This window comes from Ailuropoda melanoleuca, chromosome 12 (assembly GCF_002007445.2).
Source record: "Ailuropoda melanoleuca isolate Jingjing chromosome 12, ASM200744v2, whole genome shotgun sequence".
Lineage (NCBI taxonomy): Eukaryota > Metazoa > Chordata > Mammalia > Carnivora > Ursidae > Ailuropoda > Ailuropoda melanoleuca.
Window position 1 is genome coordinate 51,900,235 of NC_048229.1, and position 14,055 is coordinate 51,914,289.

General features: G+C 41.2%; 1 protein-coding gene across 3 annotated transcripts in view; it reads left to right on the top strand.

The window, feature by feature from the left end:
- The first annotated feature begins 3,595 nt into the window (after positions 1-3,595).
- RBL2 (RB transcriptional corepressor like 2) overlaps positions 3,596-14,055 on the top strand; it is a 51,249-nt gene continuing 40,789 nt past the window's right edge. For 2 of the 3 annotated variants that reach the window (XR_004619274.1, XM_019808744.2), the window contains exons 1-4: positions 3,596-3,835; positions 6,344-6,474; positions 8,778-8,978; positions 13,202-13,266. Coding sequence is in view for 2 of the 3 variants with exons in the window: in XM_019808744.2 (XP_019664303.2) it covers positions 3,596-3,835; positions 6,344-6,474; positions 8,778-8,978; positions 13,202-13,266 (637 nt within the window). In the remaining variant the exon portion in view is untranslated. Of the gene's footprint in view, positions 3,836-4,671; positions 4,786-6,343; positions 6,475-8,777; positions 8,979-13,201; positions 13,267-14,055 lie in introns of those variants that run through there. The other variant, XM_034639623.1, reaches the window with a different exon arrangement.

Here is a 14,055-nt window from a genome sequence, read left to right on the forward strand (position 1 = left end):
GACGGTAGCTTTTCTCACAATCGCCCTAAACTGGAAAAAACCAAGAGTCTTCAACTGTTGAATGGATAACTAAAAGCTGGGACATTCATACCATAGAAGATTACTTATCATTAAAAAGGAACAAACTACAGGCACATGGGTGAATCTGAAAGGCATTATGCTAAGTTGAAAGAAGCCAGACTCAAAGGCTACATGTCCTATGATGACATTTATGTGACATTTTGGAAAAGAGGGAAAACTATGGGGACAAAAAATTGGTCCGAGGTTGCCAGAGGATAGGTAATGAGGGGTTTATGAACAAGGGACACCAGGAAACTTTTCAGGTGATGGAAATGTTCTATAGTGTGATGGTGGTGAACATATCTATATGTATTTGTCAAAATTCATAGAACCGCACACTTACTAGAGTAAATTTTACCACATGAAAACTGTACCTCAACAAATCTGACATAAAAGAATAAACAGAAGGATACTTGAAAAAATTCATTTGTATGTACGTTTTTGCTTAAAGAAGTAGGAAAGGAATCCATAAAGAACTTTCAAACACAGCACTTATCAGGATAAAATTTTGTTGGAGTAGGATGGGAAGATGAGGTCAAGGAGAGAAAGGAAGGATATAAAATTTCTAATTGTTAAAGCAACGTTTTGTTCGTGGAGTTTTAAAATGGATGATAGTATCAGATTGTTATGAGTCCATTGGAAATAGGTTAGTAACAGTTTTGTTTTAAAAGGTTTATAGTGGTTTTAGGATATTACACCTGATCAAACTTGTAATGAGGGGCGCCTGGGTAACGCAGTCATTAAGCATCTGCCTTCGGCTCAGGGCGTGATCCCAGCGTTCCGAGATCGAGCCCCACATCAGGCTCCTCCGCTGGGAGCCTGCTTCTTCCTCTCCCACTCCCCTGCTGTGTTCCCTCTCTCGCTGGCTATCTCTCTGTCAAATAAATAAATAAATAAAATCTTTAAAAAAAAACTTTTAATGAAAAATTTTAGATGTCAACTTTAAAATATGCTAGAAGACAATTCTTTTAGGGGGACATGACCAAAAAGTTTCAAGACCACTGTGTTTTGTCTTATAAAAGTTTATGTGAAGATTCACAGTTAAGGCATGTATTTTAAGGTCATATATACAATGTAAAAATAAAGTTTATTTCTAGATGACTGCCATTTATGGGCTTTGACATTCCAATGGGCTATCATATCACAACAGGGTAAGGGTTTTACACACGCAAAATTGAGGGTCCTATAAAAACAGTTGGTAGAAAACATGTCTTATACTCCATAGGTGTTTGATTCTTTTTTCTTTTTTTCTTTTTTTTTTTTTTATGTAGACTCCATGCACAGTGTGGAGCCCAACGTGGGGCTGAAGCTCATGACCCTGAGATCAAGATCTGAGCCGAGATCAAGGGTCAGATGCGTGACCGACTAAGCCACCCAGGTGCCCCAGTGATTGATTATTGCTGCCTAACAAGCCATCTTAAAACTTTGTGACTCGAAAGCATGGTAATCATTTCTTTTGCTCACAAATCTGCAATTGGGCCAGGATCAGTGGCAAAGTTCATCTCTGCTCCATACAACATTAGGTGGAACAGCTTGACTGAAGGCTGGAGTATCTGCTTCCAAACTGGCTCATTCAATACAGCTGGGGCTGTGGGTTGGGGCCTCTGGTCCTATGCTCACGGTGAGAACTGTGAACTCTCCTCCAGAACTCTGTACTGAGAGATGACCAAACCATAGCACAGTTTCTCGCAGCACAAGGCTGTGCCCTAGGATGACTGCCACCCTGCATTAAAATGCCTGTCTGAGAGGGGCACCTGGGTGGGCGTGATCCCAGCGTTCTGGGATCGAGCCCCACATCAGGCTTCTCCACTAGGAGCCTGCTTCTTCCTCTCTAACTCCCCCTGCTTGTGTTTCCTCTCTCGCTGGCTGTCTCTCTGTCAAATAAATAAATAAAATCTTTAAAAAATAAAATAAAATAAAATAAAATAATACCTGTCTGAGAAAACTCAAGGCTGCCAGAATTTACCATTTGTTCCAGCCAACACCTGATGATAGATCCCAGACCTACCTTTCTTTCTTCCTTTCTCTCTCTCTCTTTTTTCTTTTTCTTCCTTCCTTCCTTCCTTCCTTCCTTCCTTCCTTCCTTCCTTTCTTTTTCTTTCTTTTATTGTATTTGTTTATTTGATAGGGACAGCACAGCAGGGGGAGTGGCCGGCAGAGGGAGAGGAAGAAGCAGGCTTTCCGCTGAGCAGGGAGCCTGATGCAGGGCTCGATCCCAGGACCCTGGGATCATGACATGAGCTGAAGGCAGACGCTTCACCGACTGAGCCAACCAGGTGCCCCAGAGACCTTCCTTTCTCATAGCATTTACCCAAGAGCGCTTCTAATGGTGACTCCTTCCTCTGTCCCTTTGAGATGCGTATGTATCTCCTGCAATTTGTAGTGTGTTTCTCAGTGATCTGGAAGCCATACAGGGCCTCTGTCTCCTAGTCTCTGTAGGAAGTTAGAATCCTAACTTCAATAAATTGCCTGTTAGTAGCTGCAGCTACTAATCACATTGAGACTCACCAACCCTTTGTAATGTTTCTGTTGAGTGCTCCTCTCTCCCATCCCTCATCCTTCATTCTCCCTTTATGTCATCCTATCACCTCTGTAGGTTGGAATGGAGCTCAGCTTTTTCCCTTATTGTCAGTAGTGTCTGAACAAAATCTGTTTTCACCCCTTTAACTAATGCCCAACTTTGTCTACCATTGATAATATGCTGCTCCAAGTAACCTGGGTTTCCTCACAGTAGGTGGCTCGGTTCAAAGGGTCCCTGAAGAGAGAAGGAAGTGACCCCATGGCAATTAGCAATGCATTACTGGTTCCTCAAACACAAAAATGTCTTCTACTATACCCACTTATAAATCAGAGAGGATTGTTATTAAAGTGATTCAAGTCTGAAAGAGAAAGCAAAATAAAAATAAAGGAATAAAGTTAAGCCAACTGAGGACAGTACAAACATATCACTTAGAGTGAAGGTAAAATTTGCCCTTTGGGAAATAAAAGAATTATTGCTTTAAAAAAAATCCAATGATTATTTGAAAGGCTCACATAAAATTAAAACATAGGAAAGAGCGAGAAATTAGAAGCGATGCTGAAATTCGAACTTAGGCAGCTAGGCCCTTGCTTGCTATTATTTTGATTTTAGAGATAAGGACACCTAGATAATGAGTATAAATTTTGGAGATGCCTTGGATACTAAACCATCACGAGCCAATGTTTCTTGGGTGTTTTCTCTTCAGTACAGCCCTGCTGAATGGTCCCACCACGGGGGCGTAATTAAAACATAGCAAAGCCGCTTTTATTTTGGCCCAAGGAACACTACATGGGTTGATTTTTTTTAAACATGATTTTTGGCCCCCATGGGCCTCCGGCTCGGACTACATTTCCCAGCAGGCCACGCTCAGAACTACGGGTGCCTACTTAAGGTCTAGCTTCCTTGGTGGCGGCGCAGTCGCTGTGCGGACGGCCGACGGGCGGGCGCTTCGCGGTTTGAATGGCTGCGGGCTCCGGCCCTCAGTTCACCTGAGGACCGGCCGCAAAGGGGTGCGCTATGCCGTCGGGAGGCGACCAGTCGCCGCCGCCTCCGCCTCCTCCTCCGGCGGCGGCAGCCTCGGACGAGGAGGAGGAAGACGACGGGGAGGCGGAGGACGCCGCGCAGACGGCCCGGTCGCCGGCCCCTCAGACCCAGCAGCGGTTCGACGAGCTGTGCAGCCGCCTGAACATGGACGAGGCGGCGCGGGCGGAGGCCTGGGACAGCTACCGCAACATGAGCGAGAGCTACACGCTGGAGGTGCGCCCGGGGGAGGAAAGGAGGGGCTTTCAGGGCCTAGTCGTCGCGCCCCGCCGCGGGAATGGGTCCCCTCCCCTCCCCGGGTCGGGCGCCCTGCAGGGACCCGCGAGCAGGCCCCGGGTCTCAGCTCCCCAGCCTGCAGAGCGGTGGGAATCAACCCTGCGCGCCTTAGTCCTGGAGACCTGGCTTCGGAAAGCTTTTAGCGGCCCTGCAAGTGAGCCCTCTCGCAGCTGTTCCTTTTCGGGTTCCGAGTGGGGAACACCTCTTGCCCTAAAGTGGCAGCGCGAGGCTGAGGTCGTGCTGGGGTCACGATTGCAAAAATACAACCACCTTGTTGGCAGAATGAACAGGTGCAGTTGTTGAGACCGTAAGAAGGGGAGGGAACTTGGCTGTGCTCCCACGGGGATTAGCCCGTTTAGCGCCTCGGTTGCTAGGCTGCTCCTTCAGTTCTTTTCCGGCTGTACCAAATTGCCTTTGTCTCGGCATTGCATCCGTAGAGTAAACGCGTCGTTAAGTTTCGGGCTGTGTTTGTGTGTAAACTAAGGCGACTCTTCCTTAGGGCAAATGAAACGGGCTTTCTGCCTACCTGCATATAGATACACGCCCCCCGTTTGTCCCTAGGAAGTCCGGACTGCGACGACCTTGAGGACCTTTTGGTCACCCCAGACGTTGTACAGGACTCTGTATCCGCTCTGATTTAGGCATGTTATGTCCCTTTCTTCGGACGGGGCTTGCAGATGAGAAAAATGGCCATTCTAGCCAGTGAGGCTCAACTCTGTAGGCACCTCCCCTTTATGAACCAATGGGAAGTGACACGGAAGTCTGGATTGTTTATCAGCTGTTTGCTTGTGTGTGCCATTGAACAGGAGGCCGTAGGATTTTCTTAAGTTGTTTTACAGTTTGTGGAAAGAGCGGGGCAGATAGACCCAGAATGGGAAGGTCTAATCAAGGTATTGCTTAATTATAATAACAGGGTGTTTTTGCCTGTATGTGACTCTAACTAAAGTTACTTTCTATTTATTCTTGCATTAATAGAATCTTATTTCAGTTCTTTCTCCCTGTAGTTATATCTACAGGGTGGGGGAAAGGCTAGTAATATAGTGGCTTTAGAACTTGACAGACCTAGGTGACTTTGGACAATTTAGTTAACCACTCCAAAACTCAATTTTGTGATATGTAAATTTGAGGTATTTGTACCAACCTCACAGAGTTGTTCTGAAGGTTTAATCAGGTAACGTGTGGTTTCTGGCACGTAAGGTGGTCGTGGACGGCGCTTGTGCTTGAGAGTTTACGGAGAGCTCCTTTGTGGCTCAATTAGGCCATATTCCTATTTATTCCTCAGTGGTTCTTTGGTCAGTGGTTCCAGTGGTTCTTTGGTGATGGGCATAGGTGCTTCCAAATAAGCTCTTATTTTATCCCCACGATAATCTTTTAAATTGGATAGAACAAGTATTATCACCATACAGCTGAGGTATTTCAGCTCACAGAGGTTAATTTGTATGAAGTGCAGTGTTATATGAGCAAGTGACAAACAATAGATGATTAGTAAATTATTTTTGAAGACACGTTTGATTACTCAGTTTTTTAAAGACTTGGATTTTTCAGATTCTTAGCTCAGTTTACCCAATGAATGAATGAATGAATATTCATTTATCAAATATTTACTTATTACCTCTTCTTTGCCAGATACTGTTGTAGATGGTGGGGACAGAGCAGCGAACAAAACTCAAAAATCTCTGCCCTTGTGGAGTTTGTGGTCGGGTATGCTGTAAGGCAACGCAGGATGTCAGTCTCATGGAAGTGTACAATGGAAAATAAGACTCATGATATTTTTTAGAAAGATTTTATTTATGTATTTGAGAGGGAGAGAGAGACAGAGATAGCTGGAGAGAGAAGGAGTGGGGAGGAGAGAGAGAAGCAGACTCCCTGTTGAGCAGGGAGCCCGATGCAGGGCTCCATGCAAGGCTTGATCCCAGGTGCTGGGATCATGACCTGAGCAGAAGGCAGACACTAACTGACTGAGCCACCCAGACACCCCTCATATGATATTTAATACAGAGTATTGGTTATAGAATTTTATCTTTTGATTTCTTGTATTTTCTGTGCTTTATGCTTGTAAGTCATTTCATTCTCACAGCCCTCAGATAAGAAAATTGAGTCTCTGACCGTTAATTTTTCCCACACTGAGACACCCAGGGCACGTGTGCTGAGAGAGTGAGCCAGGTAGAATCTTTATTGCCCTTTATGATCTTGCAAGTTACATAGCATCATTTTCACATGTGCTATTAGAGGAGACAGTTGAAAATGAGGGAACAAGAACACAGATTCCTGTCTCTCAGGGTGAAAATGTCAATGTCACAGTATAAAGAGCATATGGGATAGAGCCATCATTGAAAATACAGTTTCCCACAAACAAAAATAATGCCTTCCATTTAATCCAAAAAGTTTATTATATTGAAGTGTTTATATAGCTCATTAGCTAAAACTCAATTTTCTTTTATTTTACAGGGAAATGATCTTCATTGGTTAGCATGTGCCTTATATGTGGCTTGCAGAAAATCTGTGCCAACTGTAAGCAAAGGGACAGTTGAAGGAAACTATGTATCTCTGACTAGAATCCTGCGATGTTCAGAGCAGAGGTAACTATGTCAGTGTTTGAAAGGTAGAGTGTGACAAATATGAAAGCTCAAAAATCATAGTGATAGTAAAGAATTCTCTCATCATTTCCCAGGCGTTTGTACCTATAGAGTGCTGAATTTAGAAAGTAGGTCATGGTTTTCCTTTGCCACATCTAAGTATCTATTATACTTTACTTCTTTAGTGAAAAGTCTGGAAATTTTAATGTATTAGGCATTTGTATGAAGAATTTACTATTAAAGGTTATGACTTATCATTGTACAGTATTGAGAGAATTCTAAATAAGGATATTGAGAAACTTTAGGATATGCTCTAAATTGTAAAGGTAAGTAAAATATGGTGTTAAACTTGGAGCCACATGCACAGGATTTGTATTTTATTATATGGAATGTGTAAAGACTTCCCTGTTTCCTGTTTGTGGGGATAAGCAACACTGTTACTATCAGTTATTGAAAGGGTCAAATAATGTTTTAAAGAAGAGGCAGAAATTGCTTTTTCTGTCCGTTGTGTAGTGAATTGATTACATTTATTATTTGTGCCTTTTGGGTCAATTTTCTTTTATGACTTATTAAAGATTGGTGGAAAAAGGATATTTGGCACTTGGTGGGGGAGAATACCACAGTCAAAATTTATGTACCTAATGGCTTAAAAATCACTTGCTATTAAAATAACAAGAAATGTAATATTTTAGCTGTAGTCTACTTATTAACCTTGAACTCCATCCTGAGTTATATTTAGGCCTAAGAACAGGAGGCAGTGCATAAAGAGTTGAACCTCTGGGCTGAACCTGCAGAAGTGAACTTAAATAAGGTGCAAAAATACAATCATTACTGAGAAGAAAAGGGGAGGTAGAGTAATCCAGTTAAGTGACAGATAAGGAACTGTAGAAGCAAAGGTCAAGTTATGGTATCATCATCATGAACCATAGTAAACTGAGCTTTCCAACATTTTAATGCAAAAGGACAGTCCTAGACTTCAGTTGTATTTCCATTTGAAAACCTCAGTTTCTCCCTTTAAATTTTTACCTTTGAGTTCAGATTATTTACTTTTCTGCCATAATGGACTAAAATGGGTTAAAAACAAAGCATATGTCGGGAGAAGATATTTACAATGTGTATAACTGACAAAAGGTCAGTATCCAGAATTATATAAAGAGCTACTAACAAATGGTTGCATGACTGACAAACAGCTATAAAACAAGGGGTAAGGAATGTGGTTTCCCCAGGTCAAAACTCACATAGCTAATAGGTGTATGTAAAGATGTTTAATTTCACTGGTAACCAAGGAAGATCAAATTAAAAACAAGGTAGTTGTCATTCTCATCAGATTGGGGTAATTTGAAGTCTGATAAAACCAGCTTTGGTCATTATGTAGGGAAACAGTAAATCTGTATTGCTGGGGTACATTGGTGGCAGTATAAACCGGCCTGGGTACTCGAATGGGAAATTTGACAATATCTAGTAAAGTTGAAGATGCACAGTCTCTGACTCAGCAATTCTACTTCTTGGTGTTGTCCCTAAAGAAGCTCTTACGTGCGTGTACAAGAATGTGTTGATTACAGCATTTTTTTTTTTGTAATAATGTAAAATTAGAAACCTCAATTTCCATTGGTTTGGGAATGAATGCAAAGAGTCACGGTAGTTCATATGAAGGAATATTTTTAACAATTAAAGTGAGTGAGATCTGCATGTATCATTGTTAATCTAAAAAACATTGAATGAAAAAGCAAGTTGCAGAATGCTACTTAGAGTATGATACTGTTTATGTAAAATCTTAAAGCCACACATACAAAAGATACTCCTTACTGTTTCTGGATACGTATAGATCCATATAGTAGGTACACTAAGTAGTAAGTATAAGAACATGGATGGGAAGGATTCGGACAAACTTTAGAGTGGTGGTTGTCTTTGGGGAGGCAGAGGGGAATGTGGGTTTGGGGAGAAGTACAAATGGGAATTTGGCTGTTTCTGTAGAACCTGAAGCAAATGTGGCAAATTTTATTCAATACGTTAACGTTTGTTAAATCTGGCAGTTGGGTACGTATGTGTTGGTACCATTACTCTGATTAATTATTTTGTATTTTTGTATATTTCCTAATTAAAAAAATAAAACCCTCAGGTAATCTCAGAAAAATAGATTAGGAAAATCAGAGAAATAAACCAAACTCTGTAAAAGATTAACCTAGTCAGAGGCATAAATTGTGATTTTATCACTGTCTAAAATATATAATTTAATGAGTTAAATTTTGATTTAATTACATTTGTGTTAATTTTGAAAATATCTCCTTTTTTATTTTTGCTTTCAGCTTAATTGAATTTTTTAACAAGATGAAGAAGTGGGAAGACATGGCAAATCTACCCCCACATTTCAGAGAACGTACTGAGAGATTAGAAAGAAACTTCACTGTTTCAGCAGTAATTTTTAAGAAATATGAACCCATTTTTCAGGACATTTTTAAATATCCTCAAGAGGAGCAGCCTCGTCAGCAGAGAGGAAGAAAACAGCGGTATGTTTTTATATTTGTTAGGAATATACATTTTTTTAAAAATCCGCGCTACAGTTCTGATCCCTCAGTTTGTGTCCCTCAGTTTATTTTGTTAGTTTTTTTTGTTTTGTTTTTTTAGAGAGAGAGAGAGAGAGAAAGAATGCATGCAGACGAGGTGGGGGGAGGGGCGGAGAGAGAATCTTAAGCAGGCTCCACGCCCAGCTAGGAGGCTGTCGTGGGGCTCAGTCTCACAACCCACAAGATCATGACCTGAATGGAAATCGAGAGTTGGTCGCTTAACCATGGAACCACCCAGATGCCCCTACTTTGCTAGTCTTTTTTTCCCCAATAATTGGTATGCCTGGAATTTGGAGCCTGTTGACTCCAAAGTTTGAATTTGTTCTTTTTCCATCAGGTTCCTTTTAACATTATTCATGTATTTATTTTAAGATGTTATTTATTTATTTGACCGAGAGAGGGAGAGCACAAGCAGAGGGAGTGGCAGGGAGAGGGAGAGGGAGAACCAGACTCCCTGCTGAGCAGGGAGCCTGATGGTAGGGGTGATCCCAGGGTCCCGGCGCCCCATATTTTGCTAGTCTTAAAAAAAATGTGATTTCATAAATAATCTTTCTTTCCTATAGCTCTCTTTTAATAATAATTTCTTGCTTCTCATTGCATGTTAGCCATGAAGAATTTGGCTTCCTTCATATTGCAAAATGCATGGAATTATTGTTTCTATAAGCTTTCCCTTTTCATTTAAGCACCCAAAAATACAAAAGTCAGACCTTAGATATTTTCACCAATTGGCCACCTTAGTATAGAAATTGACTTCTTAATTTTCTGTTACTGTCTGTGTTGACTATTTCTATTATTTGACTTTTATGTCCAGCTTAGTAACAGTAAATCCCCTTTGAACTGGCTTCTGTATGTATTTTGAAGTTTGACAGTCAACCAAGAGTAGAGAAACTGGATGGGGGAGAATAGGGGACCTGAAACTATTATGAATTTGTGCTTTCTGATCATGTCTGCAAAATCTATAAACTCATTCTGACTCAGTGTTTTCCATCTTTCCTGATAGATAAAAGGCAATCATGGGATGCAAATTCTCTACCTTTATCATGAACACTTTTTCATAAAGTAGAAATGGAAATTGTTCTTAAATTAGAACTAGAACAATGTTGACAAAGAAAGTCAGGGAAAAGGAGTTATTATAATTGAATGAATAATGTTTGCCTCTCTTCCTTTTCTTTCTTTTTTTTTTTTTGCCTCTTTTTTGATATCAAATTTTTCCCCAGATTGTGAAGGATTTTATAGTTAAGTGAGCACCTTTTTTTTTTTAATTTATTTATTTGAGAGAGAGAGAGTGAGCAAGAGAGAGAGAAATGGAGCAGGAGCAGAGGCAGAGGCAGAAGGAGAAGCAGATTCCCTGCTGAGCAGGAAGCCCAACATGGGGCTTGATCCCAGGACTCTGGGATCATGACCTGAGCTGAAGGCAGATGCTTAACTGACTGAACCACCCAGGCGCCCCAAGTGAGCAGCTTTTAAAAATGGAAGAAGCTGTATACTTTCTTAGATAGTTGACCCCACTGTTAAGGAAGCAGCTGCTCTAGTTTGCTTGTAATTTTTGAGAACTATTTCCAGAGTTTGGATAGATGCTTTGTTCTAAGTCTGAGTGAGGCTGATGTCATCATTTATAGAAAGATAGAGAATATCTTCTTTCTTTGGAGTGTTGTAGAAAATGATTTTAGATTGTACTTGCTTTGATATTTTGTAGGGTGTGTATACAACCTAATTGTAGTTAAGAAAATTGTAAGATAATTTAAAAAAATTTTACATTTAGATCACTCTGTATACATTTATTAGTACTTTTGGCTAATAGTAATGATATGTACTGTTTACTGAGCATTTATTATGGGGACTGTTCTAAGATTTAAACCTGTAGTCCTTCAGTGAATCCCTAGGACAACCACATGAGGTTGATGTTATTGTTACAGGTGGGGGAACCTAAGCCCTTGAGAGGTTAAGTAATTTGGTCAGGGTCACACAGTAAGTGTGAAGCTATTATTGAAATTAGTGGTCTGCTCACAGAGCCCCTGTGCTTCACCGTGACTCTGTACTGCATCTCACACATACTTTGAAAGTTTGTTACTGGGTATTTATTGAGAACTTACTGTGTGAAGTATGTTGTTAGGTATTATATAGGACACAAGTATTTATGTATTTATTTTTGAGAGAGCGAAAGAAAGAGAGGGAGCGAGAGAATCCTTAAGCAGGCTCCATGCTCAGCGCAGAGCCTGACGCGGGGCTCAGTCCCACAACTCTGAGATCATGACCTGAGCCAAAGTCAAGAGTTGGATCCTTGGAGCACCCGGGTGGCTTAGTCATTGGGCATCTGCCTTCGGCTCAGGGCGTGATCCCAGAGTCCTGGGATCGAGCCCCACATCAGGCTTCTCCGCTGGGAGCCTGCTTCTTCCTCTCCCACTCCCCCTGCCTGTGTTCCGTCTCTCACTGGCTGTCTCTCTCTCTGTCAAATAAATAAATAAAATCTTAAAAAAAAAAAAGAGTTGGATCCTTAACCGACTAAGCCACCCAGGCACCCCTGGACACAAGTCTTTAAAAAAAAAAGGGGGCGCCTGGGTGGCGCAGTCGTTAAGCGTCTGCCTTCGGCTCAGGGCGTGATCCCAGTGTTGCGGGATCGAGCCCCACATCGGGCTCCTCCGCTGGGAGCCTGCTTCTTCCTCTCCCACTCCCCCTGCTGTGTTCCCTCTCTCGCTGGCTGTCTCTCTGTCACATAAATAAAAAAATAAAATCTTTAAAAAAATAATTAAAAAAACAAAACAAAACAAAACACCAAAAACCCACAGCCACTGTCTTTTGAGAGCTTACAGAATAGTTGTGGAGAGGAGGCATGTAGAATGCAAAAGATAACAGAAACGTACAGCTTCTGAGCCAGAATTAAACCATGGTACATGACCCAGTCAGCTAAGGTTTCATAGAGTAAGGAACAATGGGTAGGATTGCAATGAATTTGGAGGTATAGAGCCTTCGTTGCATAGGATAAAGGAGAAATACGCCAAAATGGCAAAGTAAGACGCAGTTTGGCCTAGTAGGTTAAGTTCTTGGGTTCTCAAGTTAAAGATTCAGTTTTTAGAGTGGCTTGAGTGTTAAGCTAAAAAGTCTGGCTTTTATCTTGGTAGGCCTTAAAACTGGATAGTTTCTCATGTGCCTATGGTAGGGAGGCTACTTTTATTTTGTATTTTTTAATTTTTTAAAAAGATTTTATTTATTTATCTTAGAGCATGCACGAAAATTGGAGAGAGAGAGAGACTCTCAAGCAGACTCTGTGCTGAGTGTGGAGCCCAGTGAGGGGTTCGATCCCACAGCCCTGAGATCATGAGACAAAATCAAGAGTCAGATGCTTAACCGACTGAGCCACCCAGGCACCCCGAGAGGCCACTTTTAAAAGCAGGGCACTGACATTTAATCCTTGCCATGGACTGGTGACTAAGTACAAAACTGTGCCCGAGCAGAATAATCGTTCAGCGGATGAGAGGGAGGCACACAGAGAGCAAGTGTGCCTAGCAGGGCAGTGGGGGGAACTAAACCCCATGTCCTGCTGCTTCTCCTCAGAGCTCCTTGTTGGGATGTGGAGACCACAAATGTCTTATCTAAACAGTGCCAGAGGTTCTGGTAGAAAAGCCAAGAGTTTAAAACAGGTCTGAAACTCCCTTAGGCAGGCACCTTGGCAAAATAGAATGAATCGTCTGAACGATAAGGAATAAAGAATTCTAGGAAGCCCAGAATTTACATTAAATAGTGTTTTTGTGACTTGATGTAATCTGGAATGTCTTTAGGGAGGGAGGGAGGGTTTACAGTTCATCAGCTATGATACAGGAAAAAAAAATGGGGAAATAATCTGATTGTATACACGGTCGGAAAGCAGCATTAGCCTTGCTGATGTCATCAAAAGAACTGTTTTTATTTATTTTCTACCTTACTTGTCTTGACCTCAAAAACTTTTTAAAATTCTTCAGAATTGTCTTCTTTCTGGGATGAACTCTTTCTTTGGCTTTGTCCTTACCAGTGTTTGGTTGGAGCAGAACTTCTTGCACGTTTTCCGTATGAAGTGAATCTGCTCTTACTCCCTTTAACTGTGGGTTTGGTGTCTCACCTACTTTATAGTCATTTGTGATGTCTTTTTCGAATGCTTCTGTTATCTCATGACTTTTTTTTCTCCCCCAAAGGCGACAGCCCTGCACCGTGTCCGAAGTTTTCCATTTTTGTTGGGTGCTCTTTATATATGCAAAAGGTAAGACAGAGCAATATTTATCTAGATGTTAGCTTATTTAGATGTTCACATATTACTTTTGTCAACCTGTAATGTGTATCAGGGAAAGATGCTCACTGAAAAATTTCTTAAGGGTTTTTTTAAATCTCGGATTCGTTTTTAAGTAGAGCCTATGCATAAAAGTCTTGAATTTCTTTATAATGTCCAAAACTTCTTAAGTGGAAAATCCTTTAATTTTGTTCTTATGTAACATCTTTTCCACTCAAAGCTATTCTTCTGAGTTACGGACTGAAAACACATCAGTCGTTTGTGCTGGTATCTTGAGCTGTATTTTTCATGAGCCACGTCTGACTTCGTTGAGTGTGACTGTTCACCCTCAGTGTGTGTAGTTCAGATTACTTTTTGCATTTTGTTCAGATAAATATACTTGCTCAAATGCCTTTGGATACAATTTATTTTCTCCCCCTTCCCATCTCCCTTAACTTTCCCAAGGTCTGTATTCAGTGAAAAAAAATTTTTTTGGGGGGGATCCTCTCTATATTTCTATGTAGAAATGATTCTTAGTAATCTCAAGAAGAAAAGAAAATACAGTTACATTAATTACATAGACTTTGTAGGATGCCTTTGCTATGAAGAAAACCCAATAAAATACAAAGTTATAATCAAAGAATCATAGAGCTGGAAGGAATTTTATAAATGTAAGAGATTCTTGGGGCGCCTGGGTGGCTCAGTCATTAAGCATCTGCCTTCAGCTCAGGGCGTGATCCTGGCTTTCTGGGATCGAGCCCCGCATCGGGCTCCTCTGCTGGA